At 37.2% G+C, this 17254-nt stretch overlaps 1 protein-coding gene across 2 annotated transcripts in view; it reads right to left on the bottom strand.

The window, feature by feature from the left end:
* Positions 1-584: 584 nt before the first annotated feature.
* Positions 585-17254, bottom strand: part of matn4 (matrilin 4) — a 58053-nt gene continuing 41383 nt past the window's right edge. For both annotated transcript variants that reach the window (XM_039735370.1, XM_039735369.1), the window contains exons 9-11: positions 7955-8107; positions 7475-7579; positions 585-2309 (exon numbers count right to left, since the gene is read on the bottom strand). In XM_039735370.1, the coding sequence (XP_039591304.1) occupies positions 2251-2309; positions 7475-7579; positions 7955-8107 (317 nt within the window). In that variant the 3' untranslated portion in view covers positions 585-2250. The remainder of the gene's footprint in view (positions 2310-7474; positions 7580-7954; positions 8108-17254) is intronic.

Raw genomic sequence — 17254 nt, forward strand, 5'->3', positions numbered from 1 at the left:
CTGTAGAAACAGAGTAACTTAAAGCAGAAGCCCTGGATTATAAAGATACATACCTGATGTGGGTTCAAATGAGCAGTTCCTTTACTAGGTAAACAAATGTTATTTATCAAGCTACCCTTTATTCTATTTAAAAACTCCAATAGGTCTAGTAAGGCATTTTTTGTACTGGGACAACCCCACTGAAATGCTTGGATGTTGGTGTGTTTACCTTTTACAGACAATGATATGTATCATACTGTGTTATACTAGCCCTTTGTCATGTAGCTATTCATTTTCAGAAACCATTCATAACTGGATACAAGGAATATATCTACTTCAAATGGTCACAACTAAAGACAGCCACCTACATTCATCTGACCCATAGTCTTTTTGACTTGTGAGGAGGCTACAGTTCCAGAAAAATGCAATATGAGAGATGGGACATAAAGGTAAATTCAAAAAAGAATGCAGGCAAGGCAGAAATCAAACCAGAGTCAACAAAGTAATTCTATCAAAATGCACACAAATAAGAAAATCCAAATGACATACTAAGAATATTCTGTTATTCCAACTATTAATACTTGTTAATGCATGATACTGTAACATGTGGAAAATAAGTGTTTATTTAGTTGAATCAACACTTGAATACATAAAGAAATAGTCATTCTGCATTTTATAAAATGTATTTTTTTAAAAGGGATACAAACACGTCTGACCTTACAACCTCGGCCAATGACATGCACAGTAAGACACTGCTTTGGGCATTCCACTTACATCTTGAATCAGTGGAAATGGGAAAACGGTGCAATGAGAACTGTTGGTATGACAGTCACTCCCTCATCAGGAGCATCCTTACAGCTGCACTAATTACTAATGCCTCAAAACTGCAGAAATGTATAATCCAGAAGCAGAAAAAACAAGTGAAGATCAACATTATGGACAGCTATATTGGTTTTGCTTAAAATAGAATTTTCCATTAACTGGTCAAATGATTTGGGCTAGCTCTGTTATATATTATCACCATGACTGCATTGGGTGCCACTTAATGACACACTGGAAATTTTAGATTGCTTCACTCTTCCATCCATTCCTTCATTTCCTAATTGAACCACCTTAATTCAAGCTTAGAATCACAAGAAACCACAAACAAATCTGGCTACATTAGGCAAAAGACAGAAATTTATCCTGGACAAGAACACCAGTCCACCTCAGTTGTAAGTCATTTATATTGAGAATATTCAGATTCACCAATCAATGTAACCTTCTTGTTTTTTTGGAAAATGGAAAGAAACTGGAGTATATGGAGATAAAACCCCATAATGATAATGGCTTGATCGGATTTTGAACCTTGGACTTTGGGGCTGTGAAGCAAGAGTGCTAACTGTTGATCATGAAAATAATCATTTACCATAATTAATTCAGAGTAATTATTTCCTGTTTTCATTTCCAATTTATTTCTATTTAGGAAGAACAGAATGATTTCATTTACTAATATGTCTTATGGAAAAATAAAACCAATATTAACATGTTTAAGTATCCAAAAACTAAAGTATTTACAGTCTTTTTGACCTTAGTTCACTTTTACCCTTCTTGGTGTCCCTCAGAAAATCAGCATCAACTTTGTGCACATTTAGTATTGAGTCCTGCCCTTTGGCATAGTCAATAGTCTGTGTCAGTCAAGCAGATACTGAGGCACAGTAAAGTGCCATCTGGTAGTTTCCATGGTGCTATGCCATGCATAATTAGTAACACCTGCGTGTTTAAATTCCAGCATGCCATTTTAAAGAATGCTTAAACTAGAAAACCAGTGCCCAAGTCCAAGAGGTAATTTGTGCTTCTGCTCATCATTATTTAAAGCAACTAACAAAAACCTACATAGTAGCAACGTACAAAACAGGAGAAATATGTATTAACATTTTTAAAAGTATAGAAAATCACTTAGGAGAAAGGTTTAGATTCAAAATTTGCATCCAATAATTATATATAATTTGCAAGACACACATTAACATCAAGTTGAAAAAGATAGGGTTGTTGCCTTCTTCTTAAACACAGCACACTTCTATTGCACATTTTTCTTCAATTTAGGAAGTAGCTAGCATGTGGCTAACATCTTGTGGATCCAATCGAGTATCTTGTGTTTTGACTTTCCCATTTTGCACATGAATATTTTATTTCACTCCCAGTGTGGATCCCTACCCTGTACCCACCCTCACCCTAGTCCCTAAAACACAGCTGAAATGCCCTGTCACTCTTGGGGCTGGTTAATAGGCTTTACTTTCTAGTGGCCATCTGGTTTTCAAGATCTTCAAGTCGTGCTGTCATCTGAGCAAGTAGAAACCATTAAGGAGTTTAAACAGAAGAAGCATTTCAAAACTTACATTCTTTGCTCAACAAAGATAATTCTTCAATGCATGTGGTCTAAATAATCCCACAATAGCCCTGAAAAGAATGTCTCACACACAGCTAAGATTAGAATTCCAAACATTTTTTTAGTTTTGTTGAACAAATGCTACAGTTGGTACAGGATGCTACAGTTCACTGATGTTACTTTGTAGGCAGTTTCAGTGGAAACTATTTACACACACACACACCACACACATAGCATCATGTCAAGTTCTTTTAATTGCAAACCTTCATTTAAACATTAATCTTCAGAAACAACTTAGTCCAGCATATCACATAGAGCAGTGGTTCCCAAACTCAGTCCTGTTTTGTACCAACCAGATTCACAGTCAGTGATGATAATCAATAACAACTGATCTCATTTAATCAGCTGGTCTTTTTTACTCTTCTCTTATTCTTCATTCAGAAAAATAGCGTGGTGTTTACATTTATAAGACATTTATATATATATATATTTCTTTTTTTTCTAAAGCTATAAAAGTTTAACTCTCTTTTGTTGTTTTCCTATTATTTTTCCCTTTTCCTGTGTAGTTTGCTCCCTTCCTTTATCCCTAATAGTGACAATTAACAACCAGCATAGCAGACACCCAGGATGATGAAAGCAGCAACGACTTCAGTGTTAGACTCACTAGTAAATAATCAATTAAATAACCCAAACACCTGGACAAGCAGAATGAAGATTACATTGAAAATACTGTTAATGACTTAAAAAAAAACCTACACATTCCCCATATAACTGCTTATTACATTTTAATAAAAATCTACCAAACTTAGTTTGTAATTTCTACATTGACTCCAAAACACAGAAACTGGGAAATAATGACCCACTTAATTAGGCTAAGAGTCCAGTGACAAACAGAATTTGGTTGGAACAAAAACCTGCAGCCACAGTAGGTCCCCAAGACTCAGTTTGGGAATCACTGACATAGAGTTATCATATACACACCCAGAATTATATGAGGCTAAATTAGAATTGTTTATTAGCATAATTTAAATGTGTTTGGGATGTGGGTAGTAAAACTAAGTACTTGGAGAACACCAAAACAGACACAGAGAGAAGTCCCAGATCCTGGACCTGTGAGGCAGCATCGCAAAACAGCTTATCACTATTACTCATATAAAATTTAACTTACAAGGAAACCTGCAAAAAAGGAATTTTTAATGATTATTTACCTTCTTTAGCAGCAACCCTCAATATATAGAATGTTGCTAAACTAGACTTAAATTTTTTTTTCTAATAGTAAAATAGTGTATCACATATGGAAGAAGAGCGCTGCTGCCTCGCAGTTAGGAGACCTGGGTTCGCTTCCCGGGTCCAATCCCTGTGTGGAGTTTGCATGTTCTCCCCGTGTCTGCGTGCGTTTCCTCCGGGCGCCCCGGTTTCCTCCCACACTCCAAAGACTTGCAGGTTAGGTGGATTGGCGATTCTTAATTGGCCGAAGTGTGTGCTTGGTGTGTGTGGGTGTGTTTGTATGTGTCCTGCGGTGGGTTGGCACCCTGCCCAGGATTGGTTCCTGCTTTGTGCCCTGTGTTGGCTGGGATTGGCTCCAGCAGACCCCCGTGACCCTGTGTTCGGATTCAGCGGGTTGGAAAATGGATGGATGGATGGATATGGAAGAAGATGATCCACTGTGGCAACCCCTAACGGGAGCAGCCAAAAGAAGAAGAAGTACAATAGTGTATCACAATGTGTGTAGGACATGTCAAGAGAAGTTATGCTTGAATTATATATTTGTGAAGCTGCCCTTGGAGTACTCAGTTTCTGGTGTTCACATTAGAAAATAAGCTGTAGAAGCGCTAGAGAAAATCTAGAGAAGAGAGACTAGGGTGATATCATGACTGCAAAGTATTAGTTATGAGATGAGACTGAAGGAGTTGAACCTTTTCATTTTAAGCAAATGTTGACTACAAAGTGACATGATCGAATGTTTAAAATAATGAAAGGAATTAATACATTGGATCTGGGCTGTTACTTTAAAATAAATGCTACAATAAGAACACAGGGAAATTTTTAGAATCTTATAAAGGGCAAATTTCACACAAATGAACATTATATATACATATGGAATAAATCATTAAGTAGTTAGGTGGAGAGTGTGACTTTAGTGAGCTTCAAATCTCGGCTTGATCTGATTTTTACAATCTAAGTAAATAGGCTGTCCAAGCTTGATGGACTGAATGGTCCATCTGGTATCCGGATATTATTCTAATAATTAGTTTAGAAAGCCAACATCATTTGTGCTTATTATGAAAACATGCTAAGCAAAGACTTCTTTACCCCATTCTCTTTTGAATAATATTTTTTAATGTAAAATCTTTGTCATACTTGGCCCAGTATGTTTATGATAAATAAACCAAAGAGATTCATTCCTAGAAATCAGCTTGTTTCCTGCCTAGAGCTGAGGGTGATATGGTGCAAGGTACCACGTTACTGTGATCTTAATTCAATTCAGTTTAAATTCAAAAAATCTCATCACAGTTACTGACTTCACTGTAGTTTTGTTATTTATGTTTCTGGGCTGATAATATGAACTATTAATGTCTTGAAAGACAGGCATTCTATCTTACGTAATGTCTGAGTAGGTGAACATGGCTACCTAATCTGCGTCCCCTGAAAAATTTGCATTGTTCTTCCACAAAATTTTCAAACAAGCACAGAACATGAATCATTTTTTCAAAGCTGGGTGATCTACACATTGTGATATTTTATGATATTACATGACAGTTCATTTTACTTTGGGGTGTTGTTGAGGTTGACTTTGTCTTTATTAAGTTCTAAAGATTCTGGGCTTTACTTTATAAGATAAGAAGTTTTTAGTTTTACAACATATTGAAAAGATATAATTAACAAAGACAAGTTAATTTTACTTTAAGGGAGATAGACCAAAGTGGACCAAGGTGTGCATCTGGGAACTTCAAGAATTAAATGTTAGCAGCATTAACATTTTTGTTCATTGAGTAAAGCCTCTTCATCAAAGAGCTCATAAAAAAGCCTTTGATATCCAAGAAATTAAAAAGACCATGTGTCATAAAACATAGTGGCATATCCCAACATACGTACATTTAGATTTTTTCTGACACTTCTCTTTAGCATTCCTGTGAAATTGGAGAAGTGTGCATACAGGTAAAGTAACTAAATCTTTACATTAACTGCCAGTGGATGTAAGATAGTTATTTATAAAATGTAAATGCTTTATTTTGATTACTTAAGGAACATTAAGACACAGGTAGAGACTGAGAGACATGGGTGTATTGATTGTGTTACACAATAAACATGGCAGGTAGCTGGCCCATTCCAATCAATAAATGCTCTTATCTGCTGGCTGCTATGCTAGCAATAACTACACTGTTTGCTGACTGTGTTTTTAAATTTATTTTAAATTATTATAATTTTTTTAATATGAATTCTGTTTGTGAACTAAAACCCTCTACTTGCTGTTTCATTTTTGAAAGGGCACAGGAAAAATGTAAGTCCTGTTGTTTACTCTTTTTTATGATGAATTCACGTTCAATGTTATTGACTACAGTGATTCCTCGCTATATCGCGCTTCGACTTTCGCGGCTTCACTCCATCGCGGATTTTAAATGTAAGCATATGTAAATATATATCATGGATTTTTCGCTGGTTCGTGGATTTCTGCGGACAATGGATCTTTTAATTTATGGTACACGCTTCCTCAGTTTGTTTGCCCAGTTGATTTCATACAAGTGACGCTATTGACGGATGGCTGAGAAGCTGCCCAATCAGAGCACGTATTACGTATTAAATAAAAACTCCTCAATCATATACGCTTCGCACACTTCAAAGCTCTAACAGCCCGTATTGATTTTTGATTGTTTGCTTTTCTCTGCCTCTCTCTCTCTCTCTGACATTCTCTGCTCCTGACGGAGTGGGTGTGAGCAGAGGGGCTGTTTGCACAGAGGCTGTTTGTTTAGAAGATGCGGACGCTCCTCTAAAAAATGCTGAAAAGACTACCTTCACATTGATCCCTTCATTGCGGCGGCTTTATCGCGGTGCTTCGTTTACTTAAAAGCCCAACAGCCTTATTGATTTTTGTTTACTTTTCTCTCTCTCTCTGACATTCTCTGCTCCTGACAGCACTCCTTATATATATGTATAGATATGTTTTGTATTCTTTTAATTGGGAGAAAGAACTGTCATCTCTGTCTTGTCTTGTCATAGAGCACAGTTTAAACTTTTGACTAAAGGGTGTTATTTCATGTTATTTCATGTCTAGAGGGCTCTAATAATGTTAAAAAAATCGTATTTAGAAGGTCGTAAACAGGTTTTCTATGCTCTAACTGCGAAAATATTAGATTTATAAATAAAGAATCCTACTTCGTGGAAATTCATTTATCTGTCTGGAGCGGATTAACCACGATAAATGAGGGTTTACTGTATAACTGTGCGGAGAATATTTATAAACAGTGTGGGAGAGTTTCTAAGGGCTTAAAATATATAAAAATAACCATACAAACATATGGTTTCTACTTCACAGATTTTCACCTTTAGCGGGGGGTTCTGAAATGCAATCCCCGCGATCAAGAAGGGATTACTGTATTTCCATCTAACTGAAATAATGAAAGTATATGTGGGTGTCATCCTTGTGCCTTTCAGTCAGTACATAACTGTTTTAAGAGACAGAGTTTAGAGAGTAACATAAAACTAAAGTAAGTAGATGACTTTTGGCAGCAAATAATGATATAACTAATATAATATAATTAGTAATTTGTAAAGTATTGTGTTCTTTGAGTAACTACCCCAACTCTTGCCCCCATCTGGAAAATTGTTAGGTTGAGTTTTCCAGTATATTTTATAAATTCATAACCTCGGCTTTGAAATTTACTGGGGAATTCCAAGAATAGCCTGAATGATTGAAGCAGGCTATTATGTGTGTGTGTATGAGGATTTTTTTACTTTTCTGTTATTCCCTGAGTTCACCAGAATTGTTCCAAATCTACTGGTTTGGAAAGGAGGAATGAAGTAAATTGAACCTAAAGAACTGAGAATTTTAAAAGTTGAAAAAAAAAGTGTAAATAACACACAAGCAAAGGCACTTCAACAAATTATTCCTGGATTAAAAAAGGATATGTTTTTTGGAGAGTTGCTCCAAAGTGGATAATGTGGTCTCCTGAAATTCCACCAGACTCTCGCAAGCACAGGGGTCCTTCACTTCAACTTCCCCTTGACTCTCCTCTGAAATAACACAGGCAGAACAGATTAGGGTAAAGCTTAGAACAAAAAGGAACAGAGAGCTAATTGTTTACAGACACTTTGATCGTCTCCATGAACAATAAAAATTCAAAACAGAACACATAGAGAAGCCTTGCTGTGCTCATTTAAAATACAGGAGAGCCAGCCACAAAGTTACAGAGAGATAATTTTCTTTTTAACCAGTAAAACATGCAGATAAGTAAGTTCTTCTGACTAGAATGTTTCCATTATCCATCCACCCATCTATCCATCCCTGTCTATGCATATTCTGTCCTTTTCAGGCTCACCAGCCCATGTTATGCAAATATGCTATATGGCTTTGAAATAACATCATAAATTGCAGAAAATGGAGCAAACCTCCACAAATATTGAGTTTCAAGTTGTCTGCAATTTGATTTATTGCAGTGAAGTCAGTGGTGTAGAAGAAGTGCTTATCCACTGGATCCGATGCAATCACCCTGAGCTCTTCCTCCACAGCTTTTCCCACACCAACAGCATACATGGTAATGCCTGTAATGAAGAAATAGACATTGTTAGTGCAATATTTCTGAACAGTATTCAATAAAAGAAATTGAAACACTCTCATAACAGCATCATGATTATGTTTAAACACATTGTTCTTGGCCTAGGCACAAGTCTACTCATTTAAATGCAGGTCTTACAGTAATTAAGGCTATACCCTTAATTCACCTAATCACCTAATTTGAATAGGTGCCACATTTATGAGCAAAATCAGTTCTCTGCTTAAACGTCAGAGGTGCCAACTTGATCTAATTAATATTTATACTAAGCTTAAGCCCATGTTCCAAACCCCCTTTATCTTGATTAGTACTGCAGAAGCTGCAGTTTGTCCATGTTACAAAAGCTGCAAAAACATCCACCATTGATTACATTTAAACATGAAGCAGTCACTAATGTTTTCTTAAACAACTTAACCTCATGAGCATCATTTAAATACAGCAAAAACATAAACTGATTGAATGTTATTTTTTATTGATATTTTCTCATTTATCAAAATGAATATTCAATGATATGTGTGCCTATTATCTGTTTCGAAAGCAACACTTCATCTTGAATTTTATCAAATTGTCTCAAGTTGTCATTAGATGAAATTTGTTTTATATTTTTCTGTGGCCTCCAAATATACTGGGTATGTTGTTCTGGGGGATTTAGAGGTCAAGGAATGAAATTGTCTGATTTTTTCCCTCTCTTCCCTAGAAGGGTCATCTCATATTATTTCAGGGAGAATCTAGTTTCTCTAGTATACAAGCGTTATAACAGGGATTTGCAGAACAAACTTGTCAAAGCAGAAAGTGATACAAAAGTAACAGTATCCATGGCACCTTTACAGTGAACAAAATAAAACAAATGCATACCGTAAGTTAAAGAAAATAAATAATTGGTAATATACTTTAATCAGTACTGAACACTGTCAAATTAGGTGGTAAACTGGTAAATCTTTTTTATATTTAAATTTACATTAATAGTGTTATCTATGTGCTTCTCAATTTGAACAATTAATTAATAATCTTAAAACACTACACACTCATCATTAACAAAACTAACTGAAAGAGAAATGAACTGTACTAGCAAATGTCCTAACATAATATAACATTCACAGTCCAGTTTCATTCAGTTCAGGACTGTAATAAACGAAGCCCATGCCAGCAGAATCCATTGCAGAAACCACTAGCTCTCACATACCCACTGAGACAATTTGGAATTGCCTGTCAACTAACATGTCTTTGGAAAGCTGGTAGGAAAACCAGATTGACAGGTGAACATTTTGGCCAAGTAGTGCAGGAATATGTAAATCCAAAACTGATATCATCAAGGTGTAGCATCTGAAACCAGGATGGAAGCTTCATGAGACACTGGGTCATCATACTGCCTAGAAAACAACTTTGTCATTGTTTTTGTTTAAAAATACTAATTTGTCTGTGTTTCTATTGCTGAAATATAATTTGCAAAATACTCATTATGGTGGCATCCATTTGTTTAATATATTTAGGACTAAACTGCTGAATGGTGCTTTATACTTTTTTAAATTTTGAATGCCACAAATATTTATTGTGGGTATTATGTATTTTGTTTAATAAAATAAAATATTTCACTTGAACATGTGTCTATGCAAAAAATAGCAAAAAAGTGTGTACATGTTTTTTGTAATTGTATGTTACTTATTGCAGGTAAAATAAGTGTGACTCAAAATAGTGCATCTATAATTCCACTTATAACAGTACATAGAGAATGATCTTCATCAAAATTATTCTTTTATTCATTTTCCATGTCATTTATGGAGAAGTGCCCATCTATTAACTACACTACCAAATAAACAGATATTGGTCAAATAAGACTTACCAATCAAACTACCAATAAAACATGTCTTTGAGGGCAAACAGATCACGCAGAGAAAAATTCACAAGAAATGCATGAAAAGTCCACTCAAACAGAGATAAGGCCAATATTTGTAGAATAAAGTCACTATTCCTTTTGCATGTCATGAACTAAAGGAGCTTGCGATCAGGAAGGACATCCTGTTGTAAACACATCTGCTGCAATAAACCCAAAATTTATAGGGCAACTGGCCCACCTGGGTGAACTCAGAAAACGGCCATTAAACTGGCATAACTGTGCCACGATGCATTAAAGCTGCCAGTTTTAAACAGACTTTACCAGGACTGAAAGAAGCTATCTCTCTATTGTATAAAAAAATCCTGGGAGAAGACGAGATTTGTTATCCTGGGACAAGATGAGACTTTCAAGTCCCGCAAGACAAGACTTTGTGCCAAGAGATTTAACCACAACCGGGCTGGAAATAAAAGACAAAGAGTAGAAGACAAAGTAGAACGCCGTAAAGAGGTTCAAAAACGTTGGTGCAATACATATGCAGAGCAAGTTAGAGATAATGAAAGTCCTAAAATTCAAAAGTCTCAAAAAACTGATAATAAAGATCGCATTAACGAAAACAAATGGAAATTATTACTCAGCGGTAGGGGTGGGCGGTATGACCAAAATTCTATATCACGGTATTTTTCTAAATTATCCCGGTTTCACGGTATTCAACGGTATTTTTTTTCCCCATGCATGAATGGATGTTAACCAAATTTTCCACTGCAATTACTGGCTAAGAATAACCTATTCCACTGTCAAGAGTATTGTACATTGTACAAAAAAAAAATTTTAATGTGCACACAAGTATTAATACAGTTTTGCATTGCCCCATAAAGTGATAGTTTTCAAGGGGGTGACAATAATGGAGAAGGTATCACATTGCATGACAGATGCAGTCAAAATATAGAACCTTTTTATTGAACAAATTTTGCAAAAACAAACTATAATTTTGACAACATATTTTCAACCATACAAAGAGGCATTTAGACTTAGTAAAATATTCAGAAGTGCTTGTCAAAAATTGTACTGCACCGAATATGTCTTAGAAAAGGAATAAATAGTAAATATTTTTTGTAAACCAACTACACTTTCTGTTAATGTTAACAATCTCTGTCCACTGACACGTTAAAGTGACTTTTTAAACAACTTTATCATCATTAAACTGCATGATATTTAAACTAATAAATAATAACAATAAAATAAATAATAGTATTATTACTGATAGTTGCACTATTACTTCAAGACTTCAAGCCCAGGTGCATTACACAGTATTCAACAAATTAAAATAAAATAAAACAAGTGCAACTTGGTGATGACATCTTTACCAACTGAACCATCATTTAGGCAAACTGTATTAATATGGACCTTTCTTCAAGCTAAGCTATACTGGGAAGAAAAAAACAAACTATATGTCGAGAACAAAGTCAACATCCATCCATCCTCTAACCCGCTGAATCCGAATACAGGGTCACGGGGGTCTGCCGGAGCCAATCCCAGCCAACACAGGGCACAAGGCAGGAGCCAATCCTGGGCAGGGTGCCAACCCACCGCAGGACACACACAAACACACCCACACACCAAGCACACACTAGGGCCAATTTAGAATCACCAATCCACCTAACCTGCATGTCTTTGGATTGTGGGAGGAAACCGGAGCGCCCGGAGGAAACCCACGCAGACACGGGAGAACATGCAAACTCCACGCAGGGAGGACCTGGGAAGCGAACCCGGGTCTCCTAACTGCGAGGCAGCAGCGCTACCCACTGCGCCACCGTGCCGCCCCCAAAGTCAACATTTCCACTTTATTCTCGCCGTTTATGTTGAGATTAAAGTCGACATTTCCACTTTATTCTCATAGTTTACTTCATAATTAAAGTAGAATGTCGTAAACTAAACTTATTCCTAAAATCTATGTTTAATCAATTACTTAATTTACCCTGTCATAAATTAATGTAGCACATTAAATGCTTTGTGTTACGTTCTCCGACCCAGTGGTTAATCACTACGCTTCTTAAACTGACTTCCTCCGCACTAAGAGAAGACAGCAATCACCGTACAGAATCCATTCACTTCATGATATTCCTGCTTTCTGAAAATTTAAAATGCTAAGATAAATACTTGATATCATTTTCATGATGAAATGCATTAAAGCAGGTATTACACATGCACGGTAGTGAGGCGGTAGTGCTGCTCCCTTGCAGTAAGGGGTCCCCAGGTGTATGTTCAGTGTAGAGAACTTTATGGCAGGTGTAACAAGGCTCCAAAAAACTGGATGTATGAATAGCTATCGCACAGGTTTAACCTAAATATTGTGCAAATGTTGGGTTTCTGATGTGCTGGTTGGAGACACAAACACAGAATTCAATGCATGTTCTTCTGAGCGGGCTATCTTTATTGCATGTATGCTGTCTCTATCTGACGTACCAAAACCCCAGTTCCTTTTTCCTTCCTTCCTTTTTCTCTCACCACATAACCAATCACCACATGATAAATGTCTTTGTGAAATTAAAACTAGTTATAAACTTAGCCCACGGAGTGTTCAGAACTTTAAAAATATCTTTGTTATACATGTTTAATTATGCCATTCGTTCAGAGTTGCGCCTATCTCTGAAGAAGTCACCAGCACATCACAGGATGAATACAAGCAAAACATACACTAGCAGGGTCAATATAGCACAACAAAACCCCACATCCTACATGACTTTGAAAGGAAACTGAAGCACACTGAGTAAACCCACCAGAAAAACATGCACATGCAAGGCAGGCACGCCGCCGTCCAACCATATGATTAATGCATGCTTTAATGCATTTCACCATGAAAATTATATTAAGTATTTATCTTAGCATTCTAGATGTTCAGAGAGCAGGAAGATCATGAAGTGAATGTATTCTGTGCGGCGATCGCTGCCGGCGCCTCCTCTTAGTGCAAGAAGAAGTCAGTTTAAAAAGTCACTTAACACAAACCATTTAATGTGCTATATAACTTATGACTGGGTTTGAGAAAATCTAGTAAATTAAATATTCATTTTACAATGAATTTTAGTTTACGATGGTCTACTTTAATGACAAATTACGAGAATAAAGTCAACATGTCATCACACTATTACACAGTACATTACACTGTATTGAAAACAAATAAAACAATTACAACTTGGCTTGCAGTTTTATCCAGTAGTATAGAAACAGTATTTACTCATTTGACCTTTTAAAACTAAAGTTATCTCCAGGCGACGAACGTGACTCCTTTTTTTCGGCAAAAGTTCTTCTGTTCATCATGTTCAACTTTACTTTTAGTTCAGTTTCGGAATGCTATCTGCCCATTTTCACCGCGCGGCATACCTACTCTACCGTCCACTATTTGGTGGTGTAGCAGTGAAAAGAGCCCTAGTGCAACAAATCTGTGTTTAGTGGTGTAGCCGTGAAAAAGGTCCACATTCGAACGTCGTTTAGGCAATTTAAACCGGTGTTGCGGTATAAGAAAAATACATATCATAAAAAAAATAGAAAACAGTTTTCGGTATGAACCGGTATAACGCCCAGCACTACTCAGCACAATAACGGAACAGCGAAAAGACATTGAATATATGAACAAAGGTGAAATGACAGAAGTATGTAGATATTGTTCGGCTTTAAAAATTAAGTCAGAGACTTGTAGATCGTCTAATTCATGTTGCCATCAAGGAAAAGTAATGTCTCTTCCCAATGAACATGCGTATCTGTGAGAAATAAAAGATTTGTTATTGGACTTCTGGGCTAATTAAGTGATGTGCTTTTCCCAAGTTCTGTGTTTTGGGAACAATATAGAAATTAGAAAACAGTTTGGTACAAAAAAACATGTACCAAGCAGTTATATTGGAATGTATTTTTTTTCTTTTTAACAATATTTTCATCTTGATTTTCATTCTACTTTTCTAGTTGTTTGTTGTGATGTAAGATTTTGCATATAAATTGATAAATATTTTGTATGTCTTTATTTGTAATTTAGGCAAAACAATGTTACATTAGTGAGAAGCATTCATGTTTACAACCCCTCCTCCCCACCAGGAATGGGTCTTTTTGAATTTTATGACAGAGTTGGGGGAGGATGTGCCTTAAACCAGTTTGACGAGTGTTTCTCTGCTAAAGTCTTTCAACCCTCACAAGAAAGCCAGGCTGCCTAACATATGGTCTTGGGGGTGGCAGGTTTTAAGATGATGTATTCCCCCATTGTTCTGAAGTATGGCTGTTTGGACTTGCCTTGTATCAGAAGCCTTTAAGCACCATGATGTCCTATTGGCTCTAGGGGTTGAACAGAGAGTCTATAAATATGCTTGCTCAACCACATTCTCTCTCTCTTACTAACCTCTGATGATGAAGAAGCATCTCTCTCTTACTAACATATGATGAAGAAGCATCTCACACCATGAACTTACAAGAATAACACAATGAAGAGCACAGCTCGGCTGCCATATTGAACAGGCATGTGGCCTGTTCTGAAGAAAGCTGAGCACCAATGATGCCTTAACTGGAGACATTTTAAAGAATTACAAGACTGTGTTCCTCCTGAAACTACACATCACCATTTAATCAGGTTGTATGGTTGCCAATATTCAAATGTACTTATTTATGAATATTATCAATGATACACTGTTTAAATTGCAACTTAACTCTGCCTATCCTTTACTATACCTAATTGCCAGAGGTTATAGGTATAGAAGGGAAGGTGGAGAGAAGTTATATACTATAATACCTTATATACAGTGGTAAGTCTGTGGGATTTGAGGCGTTCTGACAGAGGCTACATCTTAATAATACAAAGGGGAAAGTAGAGCAATATATTACTCTACCAAGATAAAACTGTGTTCTAATTGTTTAATTAAGCCAGTATTTACTAATTAGTGGGTCTGATGCTAAAGTAGTTGTAGCCTTTGATTATTTAGTGTTTGCTAGCATGTCTTCTCTGCTCATTTTTAATTGTCATTAATAAGATACAACGAATTTGCTCAAGATGAAAAAAGTGTAGTTGTCTGGTCTGTCAAAGTACGACAAGTCCTTAGGTTCTGGGATGCACATGGGTAATCTTCTCTGCACAGTTTCAAATGCTGTTATATCTTTGTTGAAGTATGATTGTCTTTCTTGTAGCGTAAATGTATTAAATGTTTTACATTCTAAATATTAAAAAATGGCCCTGCTATGGACTGGTGCCCTGTCCAGGGTTTGTTCCTACTGTGAACTCTGTGCTAGCTGGCATATGTTCCACACCCCCTGATACCCTGGTGTTGATTAAATGAATTATAAAGTGACAAGACATTATTTACATAAATATTCAACGTGAGGGGGCGTCTGTCCTGGTTATGTTGGGGGCATCGGGTAAAGGGCTTGGAAGCCCAGCCCTGTAGGGGCCCGTGGCCACCGCCAGGCGGCGCCCCAGTGCCTTCTTATACCTGGAGCCCGGCACTTTCGCCACACGAGGAAGTGCCGGGGGGAAGACGACAGGGGACACCCGGACGGCTTCCGGGTGCGCAGCCGGCACTTCCTCCACACGGGGTGTGTTCAAGGAGATTGCCGGAAGCAGCTGGAGCCCATCCGGGTTCCTATAAAAGGGGCCGCCTCCCTCCAGTCAGCAGTGGATGTCGGGTGGAAGAGGACAGAACTGGAGAGAGGACGGGAGGTGGTCGAGAGAAAGGCAGAGAAACTGTGTGGCCTGGACATTGGGGGAATCGGTGCAAGAGGCACTGGGGTTTGTGAGCACATTAAATTTGTAAATATTGTGTACAATAAACGTGTGTTGGGTGGAACTATGTTGTCCGTCTGTGTGTGTCCGGGCCAGCGTTCACAATGTATAAAATGTTTTAAAGGGGAAAGAAGAAAAAAAAAGGCAAGAAGATGAAGAAAACAAATGGAATTAGGTAGAGATGTTGTCAAAAACAAGCAAAAAGTCAAAACCCAAAAAGACTAAAGCAAACAATCATCAAAGACTACGAATCAAAAAAATATGAATTTAAACTCAAACACAGAGCAGACAATGGTGCTGATTATCACATCTCCTGAGGAGCACCCTATAGCTTCTACTAATGCTATGAAAGAGTTGGTAGAAAGAAAGGATTCCAAAACTAGGGCGCTAAGATGATTATGTCACCATTTTAAATACCAATGATATGAAAGCATCACACACCAGGCCCAAATGACCAGCCAAGAGTTTGCACCACAAAATATCAGTTGCCAGACACAAAAGCACTCACAAAATGGCAACATGATTGTTCCAATGTAGTCATCATTTTAGCTTTTAGGCATCTTTAGATATATTTCACTAATGTATACTCTTTTGTATTAGTTAATACTTTCAAATCTCATGGGTTATCCATCCATTCACCCACCCATCCATTGACCAACCCGCTATATCCTAACTACAGAGTCACAGGGGTTTGCTGGAACCAATTCCAGCCAACACAGGGTGCAAGGCAGGCAACAAACCCCAGGTAGGGTGCCAGCCCACTGCAGGGCGCACACACACACACCCCCAGCACACACTAGGGACAATTTAGAATCGCTAATGCACCTAACCTGCATGTCTTTGGACTGTAGGAGGAAATCGGAGTACCCGGAGGAAACCCATGCAGACACGGTGAGAACTTGCAAAGTCCATGCAGGGAGGAACCTGGCAAGCGAACCTGGGTCTCCTAACTGCGAAGCAGCAGCACTACCCATTACGCCACCATGCTGCCATCTCATTAGTTAGTTATATTTTATTATTTTCAATTTGTTTTTTGTATGGGTGTCTCATTGTTAAGATGCTATTTCTGATGTCTGGGGAGCTTGGTTTAGGAAGTTATGCTATGTGACATCACTGGCACAACACTTTATAAGTTGACACCATGGACCCATTACCATCTGCAACGCTGGATAACACAAACTCATGCAACTTTGTGCAAGTTATTTTTGGGAATTCTGATGCTAAAAATCCTTTTCAAATTCAACTTTTGGTTAGAATTTTGACTTTGGCAACTGTTACTGTGACTTTCGAGTTTTAGTTCACTCATTTCTAGTTAAGTGTCTCCTGGTCTGTTTGAACACTTTTACATACTTTATCATTAATATGTGCAAAAATGGTAAAAACAGAATTTGCATGTGCAGAAAGTCTGACTTATTTCAAGAGAGGTTCTTTGTTACCAGATTGCACATTGTAATTCTACTTGTTACCATTTGCCCTTTTAAATGTATTGCTATAGACAATTTTAAACACTGACATTTTTTTCAGGATTTTTCTGTATATTAATTGCACAA

The sequence above is a fragment of the Polypterus senegalus genome, chromosome 14 (genome assembly GCF_016835505.1).
Source record: "Polypterus senegalus isolate Bchr_013 chromosome 14, ASM1683550v1, whole genome shotgun sequence".
Taxonomy (NCBI): Eukaryota; Metazoa; Chordata; class Cladistia; order Polypteriformes; family Polypteridae; genus Polypterus; species Polypterus senegalus.